This window comes from Zootoca vivipara, chromosome 7, assembly GCF_963506605.1.
Source record: "Zootoca vivipara chromosome 7, rZooViv1.1, whole genome shotgun sequence".
NCBI lineage: Eukaryota > Metazoa > Chordata > Lepidosauria > Squamata > Lacertidae > Zootoca > Zootoca vivipara.
In genome coordinates, this window is record NC_083282.1 from 66,928,766 (window position 1) to 66,944,375 (window position 15,610).

The 15,610-nt window shown below is 39.3% G+C and overlaps 1 protein-coding gene across 1 annotated transcript in view; it reads right to left on the reverse strand.

Moving 5' to 3' along the window:
* The window catches only part of TRPC4AP (transient receptor potential cation channel subfamily C member 4 associated protein), a 28,422-nt gene that overhangs the window by 5,139 nt on the left and 7,673 nt on the right, over positions 1-15,610 (reverse strand). The window contains exons 4-18 of the mRNA XM_035124251.2: positions 13,285-13,342; positions 11,379-11,434; positions 10,416-10,544; positions 7,545-7,746; positions 7,195-7,383; positions 6,749-6,891; positions 5,884-6,015; positions 5,543-5,601; positions 4,547-4,648; positions 2,782-2,865; positions 1,827-1,917; positions 1,346-1,486; positions 1,148-1,256; positions 505-617; positions 120-326 (exon numbers count right to left, since the gene is read on the reverse strand). Coding sequence (XP_034980142.1) covers positions 120-326; positions 505-617; positions 1,148-1,256; positions 1,346-1,486; positions 1,827-1,917; positions 2,782-2,865; positions 4,547-4,648; positions 5,543-5,601; positions 5,884-6,015; positions 6,749-6,891; positions 7,195-7,383; positions 7,545-7,746; positions 10,416-10,544; positions 11,379-11,434; positions 13,285-13,342 — 1,815 coding nt within the window. The remainder of the gene's footprint in view (positions 1-119; positions 327-504; positions 618-1,147; positions 1,257-1,345; positions 1,487-1,826; positions 1,918-2,781; positions 2,866-4,546; positions 4,649-5,542; positions 5,602-5,883; positions 6,016-6,748; positions 6,892-7,194; positions 7,384-7,544; positions 7,747-10,415; positions 10,545-11,378; positions 11,435-13,284; positions 13,343-15,610) is intronic.

Here is a 15,610-nt window from a genome sequence, read left to right on the forward strand (position 1 = left end):
TGTTGCATTACACTGCCTTGGCACTATCATTAGATCATCTCTCTCTTTTACTCTTTCCCCACTGGGCCACAATTACAAAATATAAAGAGCATATTCCAAAGCAACTGGAACAGACATACATTTTCTAAGCAGGTGCTGTCCTTGTCCTTATTGAGGTAATGCTGTTGCCAGAAACGCAGAAGACTGTGAAAATTATTCAGGATAAATCCAGGGTATTTCTTGGTGTATTCCATCTCTTGCAGTGTCTGAAGATAGAAGGGGAGTTTGTCCTTCCTTCGGGCCAGCATTAAGATAACTAGACTTGTGTTTAGACAACTTACATTTTCCTACAGTAACGAAAGTAAGGATAAAAATAAGGATAAAAAGGCCCAAACTAACAGATATTCCCAGAATGCATTTATGGAACACAAGAGTCCAACAGGTTAGGAACTTAAAGGAAAACATCACATTCAATACAAAATCTATTTACATATGCTCCATGGAAGATCAGTGCCAGCTTTTTACCTGTGTGAGCGTCTGTACATGAATAATATTAATGAGCCGGAAAAGGAAGGACATCCTCATGGACATCTGTGACATGTAGGACAACAGGCGGCACTCAGACAGGACTTCTGCCACTGTAGTAGGAGACAAGCCATTTGTTAGGTTGAAAGAGCTGAGCCAAGAATCATTTCTGAAAGGACTAATGGCTTTGCCAATATTTGTTTCTATCCACAGTGAGGTTAAGATTCAATTGACAGATAACTGTTTGTTAATTGAGAAAAGCAACCACATGAAGTGCCCATTAAAATCAACACTTTTTGAACTTCAAAGAAACTCAGACAAAAACAGAAGTAGTAGCAACAACAATGGTTGCTTATCTATTGTGAACAGATACTAGGAGTTTTACCTGTTTGTTACCATCAATTAATCCAAGCCTTAGTGGCTGCTGAAAATCTTTCTGAAGTTGCTGGCTGTGCAGCATGGGAAAAAAGCCTGACCCTGTATGTACCTGCTCACCATGGACAAGGAACCAATCATTGCACCCAGTAATTCCAAAAGGATTTTCAGAAGCCACCACATCCCTGATGGTTGTGTCAGCCTTAAAAATACAGTTGCCCATATTTTAAAAACAATTTCTTGGTTTCAGAATAGACCACAAAGTTACCTTTAATATCTGACTGGCTCTCAAATCGATCTAGAGACAAAGTAATACAACGAACCAGCATGTTGGAATCAACCAGTGAGCTGTTGATCTGATTCAAAAATATCTGAAACTAAAAAAGTAGAGTGATTAGGCTTTGCCAGCATCCAATATATTATAAGGCTGAGGATTCATTTGGGACTATGGGGGGTTTAGATTTACCTTTTCATCCGTATTGATGTACTTATTAAACCTCTTGAAAGCATCTATGTTGAATTTCATCAGTTCTCCCAGAAGATCAAAGTAACTCTGAAGCACATCTTGTGACTTGCATTCACTGTCTACAATGCAGTAGAGAATATGCTGGCAAGGAGAAAAATATTACAATAAAGACAATAAGCTTCACATTTTGTTTTCCGCAGGCAGAAATAAAACGGCTTTGACTTCCTATACTTGTTACGGGAAGGTGTTTGGACTTGCTAGGGGATTAAGCCTGATAATTTGTAACTGTGGTTTCAGAGACACAGAGCACAATAAAGTGACAAACTTCCTAGTTAATTAGACTGAACCTTAGATTATGACACTGTGTCTAACAAGTTTATTAACTCTTAGTAAAGACTCCATGTTCTCTAAGAAATCAATGGTTTAAGGGTTTAGAAGCATGTTTCACAAAACATTTGTATTTAGTAAACATTTATAATACCTCTAGGAGCCCTCTCTTTAGCAGGAACATCTGATCTGCATAAGAAGTAGCGCCTCGTAAGAAACTTTCAACTGCCCTGGCTTGCCAAAACCTGGTGCATAAAATAAAATTAACATCTTAATATCAAGAAAGAAACATCTGATTAATTGTAAATAAAAAGTGGAAACAGTTTTATGTGACATGCTCTTTTGATAGTGAGAACTGTTGCAGGGAAAGCAAAGCAAGCAAAGCAAAACTCTGGCTGTATATGTGGATCTTCCTCATGTGTATCACTAGTCAGAATTCAAAGTTTAAACAACTAAGACAGGGGTCCCCAAACTACGGCCCCCGGGCCGGATGCGGCCCAATCGGCCTTCCAATCCGGCCCGCGACGACTCCCGCCGCCCGCTGCCGCCGCCCGCTCTCACGGCGCGCGGCGCAGCGACGATCTAAAAAATCGGCAAAAAATCGCCGAAAATCCTTTGTGCGCATGCGTATGGGCCTCTCCCGACCCGGAAGAGGTCATTTCTGGTGCACTTCCGGGTCGGGGGAGGCCCATACGCATGCGCACAAGCGATTTTTGGCGATTTTTTTCCCGCCCGTGTGCGTGTGCGCATGCGCACGGGCGCGCACTCCCCCGCCCTCCGGCCCGCTGCGCGCGCACTCCCCTGCCCTCCGGCCCACCGCGCGGTCGGCGCGGCGGGCACCGGCCCGCCGCGCAGAAAGTCTGGGGACCCCTGAACTAAGACATCTTTGGAGACTAGGCAACTTTAAGGTCATGGGCAGGGTAGAAACAATGCTGAGAGAAAGTCTCCTGTCCCTGAACACTGCTGGCCTCAATTTTTGCCAATTCAAGGACAAAACTGATCAAAACTCAAGTTTTAAAATAGTTTGCAAGGATCCACTTTCTGGATTCTGAAGATCAAGTTTTCCTACAACAGAACACTATGCTCAATGTAGTAATAACAGAGCCCACCTGAATGATGATTCCGCTGGCTCTTTCTTCATTACCTGAAGAAGTCTGGTCAGCAAGCCTCTTTTCCCATCACAGACTAAATTCCTAAAACATGGGGAGAAATTGCAATGAACAAACCAGTTGGTTGAAGGGGAATCTATTAAGAAAATATCTAGTTCTATAAAGCAATACCCGAGAAACTATGCCAAGCTTTTGCAATGCTACAACCATTTCAAAATGGATGGTGTATTTTGAACATACTGTGACTTCATGGAACATTATAGTGTAACACCCCCTGCTGGTGAATGAATTTTCTGTTGTAATTCTAAAAACCTTTTAAATGGGCTTGAATCTTAAGTGCCCAAGAAGAAAACCTGCATTTGTAAAAACCTTGTGCTCTCTCACACAAACAAGATACTACAAATTTTATTGTTTTAGCTTTTTGTAAACCACTTTGAGGTTTCGTTTTTGCACTCAAGTGGTGTATAAATTTTATGAATAAAATAAAACATGACTACAGTCTAAATCTAAGCCTCACTGAACTTGGGACATTTCTGAGCTTACATGCACAACAATGGGTTGTTACTTTTCCATTACACACCATTCAGAACTGTACAAACTCAGAACTTGCATATTCTAACTCAACAGATGTTAGTTCAATTTTTAAAAAACGTTTTACACCCAGGTTTTTTTTGGTAGCCAATATGGAAATACTTGTATGTTCCAGATGTCTCTAAATGTACAAGATTACATGTGTAATTAGAGGGAAATTATGAAAATAAGCAAAAGCAGAATGGTGTTGGCCTGTGGCTAAAACACAGAGGCCACCTTACCCGGTTTATCATTCCATATCAACTGAACTCTCTGCTAGGCAAACGAATGATAATCAGTCCCATGAATCCTCAAATGTTAGGAATCTGAGGGTTGAAGTCCATTTGCTTGCACCTTTGTCCTCCAAACTGACATCTACAGAAACATTATTTCCCAGGCCAAATAGCTTGGAAAGGGGGCAGTAAGGACCACACCTTGCTACTACTTGTTTTGTTTTGTTTTTAAAAGAATACACGCCACTATTGCCCACAAACTCAATCTGTTGTTTCTATGAAAAGTGTGAAGCTGTGAAACCTGTTTCCTCTTAGATGGAAAGAATGTCCCATGCCTCAAACGGGGCAACACAGAGCATTGCACAAGCTACATTCATAAACAGAATGTGCAGCAATTCACTAGGAAGTCAGTGTGACCCAATGTGGAATTTGGATGTAATACATATTTAAACAGAAATATAGGTATAAAGGGCATTATATAAACGTTAATTAAATTCCTCATGAAGTACTATGTGATCCTTTCCCTGCTTCCCATTCAAGTTCACATCAGTTATCAAAATTTCCTATGATTTGCAACCTCCACTTTCAAAATCCATCGCTTATGCATTCACACTCTCCAGCCAACACTGGCTGCTAAGTGTTCACAGGTCTGAATAAACAGAACCAAGTTGTGCCTCAAAAGGGACAGAGTTGGCTTTAGAGATAGAAACAGATTGTAAAGGACTGCAAGCAATCCCTAAAGGGCATATGTGGCCCCACCCAGCTGTCCAATATACACTTCAGAAAGATGCCATCACATTGTGTGAGTGATTCTTGTTTATGTTAGTTCAACATACTAACAAAGTTAGAGATAACCCAACTTATTGCAGGGGTTCAAGGGGCAGGCCTAGTAAAACAGGATACTTGCCATACTTTCAGAAAGAACAAATGATACAGACAAACATACATGCACTTCTCTCTACCTGTCTGTGTTGACAACTGCCTCTACTTCAGGGATGTTGGCTTTGAGGGATATTGCACTCAGTTCATTAAGCTCTTGGCTGTTTAGAAGCAGATACTTGTTCCTAAGATAAAAATCAGGACAGAAGGAGTGATTACAAACACTAATTATTTAATGCATCATGTATATTACCTTTGCAAAAATGCACACAACTATGCTGGGTCTTCTGTGGTATCAAGGTTCTATTCAGTTTTACAGAAACAGAGCCAAAACGTAACTCTATATTGGACAAATAATCTCACAATTTGGGTTTGAGCCCTGAGAACCCGTAGAATGCACCCGCAGAATAAACATCAGGTTGTGTTCAAAGTAGCATTAGTTAGTTCCTTGCACAAGCAGAATGACTTCCGCTTGTGCAACAGAAAGTCTCCCCTTCCCCCATCTCCCCCTGTTCTGGGGTTTCCCCCCAACCCTTTAGAGCACATTTGGGGATGGTGTATAGGCCAAACGTCTGTTGTGCAAGCAGGAATCATTCTGCTTGCGTAATTATTTAGCTGAATACTGTCATATTAAAGGAAATTGTGAAAAAGAAACTCCTAAAATAGCAGAAGGCCAAGTTTCACAATTCCAGTTCCTTTTCCCCTGAACTTTTTGATAAAGAGTGCCCTAAATATAAGTTTAGATTTGGGGCAATCTGTTTAAGATCTCAGAATTCATGCCCATAGTGCCTTTGAATGTGTCCTCTGACAAAACTAGTCTCAACAGCTGTATTCCATTTTTTGGTCCCTTGCATGCATAGTCTCTCCCAAAATGTGCTTTACAAATACCTCCCAATATCTTTGCGCTCACTTCTTGGAAGTGTAACAGCAAAACACGATCAAAACTATTACATATTCTTTGTATGTTACTTTTAAGGAGGTTCTACATTATCTGAGTTACTTCAAATATGATGTTCCATCAGTTCAGCAATACATGATGTGCCACCACAAAGTTTATGACAAACATATTCTATACTCACTCATGGTGATCACTAAAACTCTGAAGTAGCCTCAAAAACTGAATCTTCAATGTAATATCCTACAGAAGAAAGAAGTTGAGAATTTATTTTATAAGAAACATTACAGAATATTCTTACCAGCAGACTGGTAGAAACATCAAGTCTCGACTTCCAGGTTTAAAAAAAATATTTAAGCCATTTTAGAGAGTGGTGATGTTACCATTGCAATCAGAAAAAGGTACTAGTATCAAAAACAACTGAAGAGGCTAGCTATCAACATTATTAACAGCTATTACATACGAGCTCTTAAGGGTCATTTCAAAAGAACATACCCTATGCAGCAGCTTAAACCTAATACTCACCGGGCTACAGTCACAGTTTTGATTATGCCCATGCAGAACAAGGGCTGATGCTGAATGCTTCCGCCAGATCAATTTATCAAACAAATTATTAAGGCCAGGGATCAATCTGAATTCTGCAATCATCTTGTGAACCTAGGCAAGAAGAATGATCAGGTATATTCACTAGAGGTATATTGTTTTAAGATCTTACATAAATTGTGTGTTTATTCTTTTAAGCTCCCCCACCTCTCCACAAAATATAGCCCGTATATATATATATATCATAATCTACACACACACACACACACAAAATTAACTCTGAAAAATATATATTTTAATATCCAGCAATATCCATTAGAGTTTTCTATTCTGCACATCCCACAAGAATGAATAGGAATGAAGAAAATGTTGTTTCAAGAGTGTTTCTGCAGTGGCTGCACCCTTCATTTCAATCTACTTGTTTTCAATAATGCACCAAATTTCAAAATTTAAAGTGAAACTTTTTAGTGTGAGTTTGTTGATCCAAAAATAGACTGGCATAAAACATGGCATGGACTTTCTTAGCCAAAAGCCTCATTTCAAAGTATTTGCATAAAGCAGGGTGCCTAAACTGCTGCCTAACTTAATGCAAAGTACTTGCCAAATGGAAAAGTACGGTACATAAAGGCACATACAAATTAAATTCTTACTAGATCACCAACCAAAAACCTTATAGCTGATCACTGTGCAAGATACATAAATCAATAGGCATCCATTTCCTACAAGATAAGATTATCAGTGGTCTAGCGTTTGAAAAGATTGTAGGATTTTAAGTAGCTGGACCCCCATTTGAATTTTCAGAGCTGCTGCTTGCAGTTCACTATACACTTCTGATGCAGAATCTCACCTGATTCCTTTGCCTGCCCATTAAAAGCACACAGAGGACATACAAAACTTCCAGTTTATACATAATCTCATGCATAATCTTCATGGTCTGTGGAAGTTGATTCCTTGGTGAAGTAGAGGCAAATCCACTCTCATCTGAAGATTCTAAAAGACAAAAAAAAATGGGCAAGGAGGTAGTTATATAATAGTTACCGTATCAATGCAACAAAAATGTAGGAAATGAGAAGATGTTAAGTTTCTTCAATGCAGCAGAAACTGAATACACCATCCTGAGGTATTTGCACAAGTCTTTCCAGTCTTTTTAGGGACTGCTGCACACATGCTTCCATTCCAGTATGAAAATGTCAAGGCAAGAGTACAGTGCAAGACAAGGCCACACGCAGATCTACAGGTGATAAAGCTACCAGGTTATTAAATGGCTGTTCTAGCAAATTTAAAAGCAGGTACCTGTGCTGCTTTGCTCTGTCTCTTCACCTGCCACACGCATTAGTGCATCAAGTACAAGTGCATTATCAAGCCAGGTGTACCATTCCTCCAATTCTTGAAGGAAACTTGAAGTTCCTGTTGTTTCTGAAACTTTTCTGGTTGCTAGTTTACACAGTCTTTCAATGAAGCCTGGTATATTGAGGAGTGCAGCTATGACAAGAAGCAAATAGGTTTGATTAACAAATGTTAAATCGATGGAACAGCTATTATTAGAAATCCAAATGAAATCAAGTTTACTTCCATCTTAAAATACAGTAACTGAGTACATATTAATTTGAGTACATATTAATTTCAGAAACAGGATGCTTTACCTTGATTAATTTCCGCCCGAGAAGGACCCAAGTTCTTTTTCTGTTGAGCATTTTTTGCAAGAAGTGTATGTTTGTCATCACTGCCTGTGTCCAGTTCTGAAATTGTAACTGCAAGGATCCTGCAGAAGTTTGCAAGCTGCTGTTGGTCAAAGCTAGAGACTAGACTGGAGAGGTTTGGAATATCCTCCAACTGAATCATTTCCTAAAACATGACAAGCGATATGCTCCATAGATGATTTTTATTTAAAAAAACAGCAAAGATATTATTTCCAAGATTCTTGCAGATTAAAACCCTATTCTAATCTCCATCTGAAACCACTAGCTAGAAGTGAAGAAAGGCAACACTGATCTCAATGTCCCTAAACATGCTAACTTGCCCTTCATTTTGTCCCTGACTAAGACAAAGGGGGATACTGAACATATTCAGCTGAATGTGCTTAGAATACTGATAGGGAAACCAGGGTTCCCATTTACAAGGAGGAGTCTAACTGCATTAATATTCAATTCAAAGTGCATATGCAGTCAGGAACCTAACATGCACTCAGCTGAAGGTCTGAAAAGTAGCTGGTGTGCACCTCTGTCCTCACCTCACTTAACACTTTTTGGCAAACTCCTAGATAGGGCATTATATAGAGATAGGAATCTCTTAATTTACCACTCTGAAGAACATCAACATAATTTAAACTACAGTAAGTCTGCAATTTATGTGGGGGCAATGTTACAGGAATCATGCCTACAGCCAAAATCACATCTAGTCAAAAACACATTGAGCTCAATGGCAGCTGGGATTTCCCAGACACCCACCCCTTTTCTATTGAAAAATATTTTTTTTCTGCCCAGCATGTAAAATTGAATGGGCACAAGTAAATTGCATGCAAGTTGTAGGCTTACTGTAACTGTTTTACTTTTTATATTACTTGCTATGTGGCTCATTAGATTCTGTATAGCAAGTACTTAAAATAGATCTAATGTTTTGTATACGTCTGTACAAAAGGGTCACCCCAGCAAAGTACAGAAGTTCTGATCATGTGAGGCTGTTGCTGTCACATTGCTCTTTGACAAGTTGGGAGTGGGAACAGCATACTTTACCTAGGCAACATGGAAGCCTATCATAGGAGAACAGTTTTCCAGGGGCTCCTATTCTATCTAAGTAATGTATTAGCTGAGCCATACAACAACCTTGAGAGGCCATGCTGCACAACAGCAAAGGGAGGCCCTCTTAGCAGTTATCAACACTTACTTCTGATACATTAACATTAATAAACAGTCCACAAATTATACTGTACTTCACCACAAAATTGCATATTGTTCCATGCTGATTGGCTGGAAATTATTAAATGCAGGAATAATTTATTATTTTTATTTAATTAGATGGGGGTATGAAGCTACCTTCCCACTGTCTAGACTTCTAGAAAACTAAAAGGATTTCCTTCTTTTAGCACTAGCAGCTAAAATAATACTGAATACTGAAAAGAACATGATTGCAATATGCTTCTAGCTTAAACATTTTGCAGTTATCTTATAATGAAACTGAGAGTCTTAAGGACATCTGTGCACCATTTATGAGAGTGTAGGGTATAAAATGAGACTGGCTGCAGTCCCCTGCTTCTTGGTTTTCCTTCTATTTCTTGGATCTCATTTTAATTTGAATGAATTATACCTTTGGGAACATATTTGAAAATTATAATTGGTAAGTTACTCTTTGCTAAGCAATTTTTTTAAATGACACAATGCTGAAAAGTACTGACAGCAACTGACAAATAATCTCACAAGTTAGAGAACATAAGGAAACTCCTCAGATTCCTGAAAGTGTACATGTTTCATGAAACATTACATCCAAAGCTTTTAGCTTGTGTACTACAAATAAATAATAGCATTTATGTTTATCCTCTATTTGTCTCTATGCAAACCCAAACAAGGTTTAAATAGTAAACATAACGGGGGTCAGGAAATAATGTCTCATCTTAAAAAACTCTCCCCCCCTCTGGAAAGCCTCAGCTATTATTTTAACTGGGAAAAGGGAGATCTAATTAAATCTGCTGATAAAACCTAAGTGCTAAATAAATGCATTTCCACGCTCATGTTAAAAAAATTGAATCACAGAATTTCAGAAACAGAAGAGATCTTGGAGATCATCTAATCCAACTTCCTAATCAAAGAAGGATCTACAATGTAGAACTTAAATGCAGCATCCCCGACAACTGGTTGCCCAGCTTCTGCTTAAATATTTCCAATGAAGGTGAGCCCACCACCACCCAAGCCAGTCCATTCCACTGTCCAACAGCTCTTAGCTCTGAAACAACAGAATACACGTCTGCTCTCTCTTGCGTGCAATAGCCCTTCAGGTATTTGAAGGCAGCAGACATGTCTCCCCTTAACCTTCTCTTATCCACACCAAACCTACCCAATTTCCAACTGTCCCTCCAGACCCCGTACACCACCCTAGTCACCATTCTCTGGACACACTCGCTTCACCATGTTCGCCATGTTTGTAAATTCCAGTATCCAGAACTGGGCATAGTGCCACCCACAACATTACTTTATTTGAGACCAGAAAGCTAAGGCGTGAATGGGGTAATCAAAGTAGTGCATGCAGAGATGTATAACAGGGACTCACTGCAGCAGGCTCAATAAAAGGTACCCAGCCTTTCCAAAATTCCATTTTAGAGTTAGGAGAGGTGCTGCCAAGCTACGCTTAAACCTTACAAAGGGAAGACAGGCTAGGAGCAAGTAATATGGCCTTTTCTATTTAGGATACAAGATTTTTTTAAATCAGTTTCTGAACTGTGAATGGACTTCTACTTACAAGCTGTTAAAGAGTTTTCAAGATTAAATGAGAACGTGACGGTATAGGCTAGATTATCAACAAACCTTTTTTACTCCCAGGATGTCTTCTATAAGGGTGGCTGTTTGCAGGAATGTCTTTTTATTTGTCATCAATGTAAACAAGAACAATACAAAATCATTTCTCTCTGCCAATCGTTTAGTGACTCCTTCAGTCTACAATAATGAGAAACCACATATACACATGAGCAAAAGCTAACACTGCTGAGACAAACATCACATATAATTTAAAAATAATCTAGAAAAACAGAGCTCTCCCAGGGGGCAGCAAAGTGGAAATTAAAAAGGAATGGAGAAAAGTTCATTCCTTGTTATTCCACGTAGGATTCTGAACCTTTCCAGCTTTCTTTGCCTTTAAGTAGAAGAGCAATAAATTCTCAACAGGGAAAACTAGGCTGCTCAAATGACATGAGTATAAAAGTGCATACCAGCTAAGAAAATTATCCAATAGTCTTGTCAATGCATACAAATGTAATGTGAATGACAGGAATAATTGGTTTGTTTTCATACAACATTTAATGTCATGAACTCAACTCTAAGTTTTCAACACTAATTTTACATTGATAAAAAGTTCCTATTTTTTATTAAAAAACAACAACAGTCCAAATACTACCAACAACATAAAATGACTCATACAATTGCAGAATAAAATTTAAAAAGCAAACATAACTGTATGAGTCTTAAACAGGGAGTGCTAACCAAGATTCCCACAGCAAGCCACTGCATTAAGGCTTAAAACACTTCAGCAATAAATAGCAATGAGTCCTTATTAAAAAGATGTTTAGACAAAATGCAAGCAGCAACAGTTTTGCTACACTGCAATTTGTGAAATGCATTAGAAATTTTAGCATCAAGAATATTGCAGCATGCAACATTAATTAATTAATTAACAATTAATGCTTTGAATGCTTTTCTGTCAGACCAAGAATCCCCTAAACCTAGCTGTACCACAAAACAAAAATTATTGACAGAACAGAAAATATAACTTACACATATGCAAGTGTTGTACAATATGCTTAAACAATCCTTGATGAGGTCATCGCTTACTGCAATAGAAAAAACTGATTAATGCTTCCTGAACAATCAGCCAAAAAGACATACTGTAGAGGAAACACAGAAGACCATTGTAATTTCGAGGAGTTAGGTGACATGTCTCTTTCCCTTTTACATCCCTGGTTTAAGGTTTGCTGATTTATGATGTATAATTTGTCTTTCACACACCTGTGTCAGGACATGTCAGGAGTTTCCTGGGTCTCCTGTGTTCTAAGTGCTGATTGGTTAGTGGGGAGGATACCCAGTTGCAGTGAGTGGGGTTGGAGACTCTCAGCTGCTCCGCATTAGTCGCACCCGGTGTCCTGGGCTGACCATGAGTGATGCCTGCTAACCAGGTGCACTCAGTTACATCAAAGTTGGCTATAAAAGCTGTAGGCTGAAGGGGCTCAGTGAGCTTCTTCACAGATTGAGGTACCTGATGTCGTGAGAGTGTCAGCTGGGGTTTCTCTTGCTGCTCTACCTGGGGCTCCGGGCAGCTGAAGGGGAGATTGTGTGTAACTCCTGTCTGGTATGCAACAATTTGTGTTTTGTATGCCTGCTGTTATTTGTTGACCTTATGCAAATAAAACCTTTCTTTTTCTTCACCCACCGGTGTGCTTATTAGCTCCAGATCCAGAAAGAACCCTGCCCTTGGCAGAACACATACATCACCACACTATTTAACAACCCAAATGAATAAATGAAAAAATCCAGCAAGTATCTCAGCTGCTAAAATCCAATAAAAATGAGATCTGATCGAAGTTGAACACACAGAGGAATGACAACTATTATTAGGGCAGGTAGGCAATCCGTTCACATCAAGTTGTGATGTGGCTGACAGAAATACTGCAGATATCTTGTGATATTCCTGTTCTGAATACCACATGAAACAAGAAACTGCGAGACTTTGACTTCCTTTTATTAACTTATGAGCCTATATATATGCCACATGATTCTAGCCTTGCTTCTAAATGAAAGGGCATTTAGCTTGTCTGGATTGTGAAACTCGGTGCCTATTATTATAAGTAAGCAGCACTGGTCCATTTGCTGATATTGTTTGTATTAGCCTAAGAAAGCTAGCTTTTGTTGCTTTGTATCCTGTCTTATAATTCACAACTAGTCTTAACAATGCTTTTTTCTTAGACTCCAATATCCCAGTGAAAGTATATTTTTTTATTAAAAAAAAACTATTTTCAATTTAATTTTTAAGAAATCTACTTCACCTATTTCCTGTTCGTTCTTCTGAGTAAGATTTCTAGAAGCAAATCCATGGACTTGGCTGCTCAGACAAACTGCTACTGAATAACCTCCTGGAGGCTTATGTATTGTTGGAACAGAAAGTCTGGTTCTTTGTATTTTGTTTCTCAAATCTTAGGTGACGTTCTGTAAGGCTCTGCTATTCTCCTAGCCGAAACTGGTGGACTCATAGGAGTGAGGGCAGTGGTTGGTGTTTAACTCTGGTCATTTGGCTTCTGCTACCCAACAATACTTGGGCTTGCCTCCAGGGTTTGGAGAACAGGTCCTCTAACACACTGGTTATTGTGCATCACTATCCAGATGTTACTAAGTAGTCTAATGCTGTTTTATAGATGTGCTATGTTCACTGCCCATATACTTTGTTTATTGTGCAGTATTTAATCCTATAAACAAACATGGTTTACCAGCATTTATCACCTCTGGAACCATAAAAGTTAAGAAACTGTGATAAAACTTCATTTTCATATATCATTAAAACACACACACGATGTTAGCAAACTGTATCGCTACCAGTACTTGGTTTAGTGACTGATTATTCTATCAGGATACAAGGAGAAGAGAAGGAAACAAAACAAGGTTTGGTGAAGGAAATATATTATTTACTTACTTTTCTGCTTCTTCTTTTGTGTAATAAGAGTTGGTCTCATAAGTATTTCTACTAGAAGCTGTGAAAATTAGATACATAATAACTTTATATAGATGCTGTTTTTATTATTATTAAAATGCATCTCATTGTTGGGCTATATTGAAATTTAAAGCAAACTACTTTAAAAAACAATTCCCCTCTATTGTACTGCACAGAACACCCAGTGTGCTCCTTTACTATGCTTCTCTTCAAAACAATACTTATATTTCAAGAGCAATGCAATGACATTGTTTGCATTTTAAAAGAAACTATAGTTTTAATGTGAATGAGAAGTACACTTGTGCATGCTGCAAAGTTGGTGCAAAGTTCCCACAACATTTCTCCCCTTCTGCTGCCATGCTGCAAACAAAAATTAGTCTGAATCTGGCTGTTTGTGTGATCTGAACACAGACTTGTGGTTTCTCCTAAATACAGTGATAACTCTAGTTACGAACTTAATTTGTTCTGGAAGTCCGTTCTTAACCTGAAACTGTTCTTAACTAGAGGCGTGCTTTCGCTAATGGGGCCTCTTGCTGCCGCTGGCACACGGATTTCCGTTCTCATCCTGGGGCAAAGTTCTCAACTCAAGGTAACTCTTCTGGTTAGCGGAGTTTGTAACCTGAAGCGTTTGTAACTCAAGGTACTACTGTAAGAGGCAAGCAAAAAAAAGAGATTGCTTACATCTCATGGTTTGGAAAGAAATGAATCATGAACCTGGATTCAGATGATACAACAACCCAGACTTTAATTTATTTAATCTGTGGTGTGGCAGCAACAAGACTGGAGGAAGAACACTGCAGGAACTATTGAACAATGTGCACACTGCTTGTTGAGTTTAGACAATAATATGGTTTAATGGGATACAGGTGAACTGGGCCAATGGTTGAATTCAGTTTAGGCAACTAAACCATAATTTAGTATTGTGTATAAGCTTTGGGTCCATGTGATCCCCTCTCTTGTGTGGCTGAAGAAGAGCTTGGAAGCATCTGCTTCCACTTCCAATGAAGTGCTGTTACCTGTTATCTCCAAGCACAGACAAACTACGGTTAGCGCCTAGTGAAACAAACCACCTTTAAATCATGATTGATTGCCCTAGCTTCCTTCAATGCACTGCAGCAGGCACCCCCAAACTGCGGCCCTCCAGATGTTTTGCCTACAACTCCCATGATCCCTAGCTAACTGGACCAGTGGTCAGGGATGATGGGAATTGTAGTTCAAAACATCTGGAGGGCCGAAGTTTGTGGATGCCTGCACTACAGTAAACATTAACATAGGTTTGCTGTGCTTCAACCATAATGAAAAGATGTTATATTGAAATTAGGGGTGTAAACTTCTGGCCTCTATGATGCAGCTATTCCGGGGGAAAGCACATAAGCAAAAGACTTACAGTGGTACCTCGACTTACGAAGATGATCCGTTCCGCGGCCGTCTTCGTAAGTCGAAGTCTTCGGTTCTTAAAGCGCCCGTTCTGCGCATGCGCCAACTGCGTGCACCGCTTCTGTGCAGAACGCGCGTGCGGCGGATAGACTTCCAGGGTTGTCGACTTCGGAAGTCGAAACCTTCGGAAGTCGAGTCGTTCGGTTGTCGAGGTACCACTGTAACTATACTTCAGTGTTGTATGAAAATCAGGCTACAGTTTAAATTTATATTTATATTCAAAACAAAATCACTGGGGAAACAGATATTCCAAACTTTACTGAGGCAATGCCATTTGCAGAGGACATGGAGTCTACTGATCTTTACATTTGCAGGGCAAGCTTTCCCCCGCCATGTATTAATATTTTAAATATACACATATACTTACTAATATTTACTGAATATACACACTGGGAAAACTCAATACTGTACACACTTACATAAATATAAGTGAAGTGAGTTAAAAAGAATGGATACCCTTATTCACCCCACACACCCTTTTATATGACCCTTCTTTTCCATTTCAAAGAAAGACTTGGGATAAGACTGATAAGGGGTTAAAAATGACGGAAGCAACTATTGTAAAAGGAAACAATGTCACCCAGAAAACATTCCAGACAATTGTAACAAAGTTATCTATGGGACTATGGGACACCTCCTGCCCTTGAAAATGGCCTTTGCACATTCCTGCACCTTATGGAAGTCACCCTGTCCTCCCTTATCAGTTGACACAGTAGCACCAATAGCTGGTGCTTTCCCAGAGCAAGAAGCAGGGCTGGCATCCAGCCTATTATTTCAGTAGTGGCCCAGGATGCAATCGTATAGCCCAACATACAGTACTGGACAATGATTAGTCGCTAATCACTAAGGAGGACAGGACTCTATAATATAT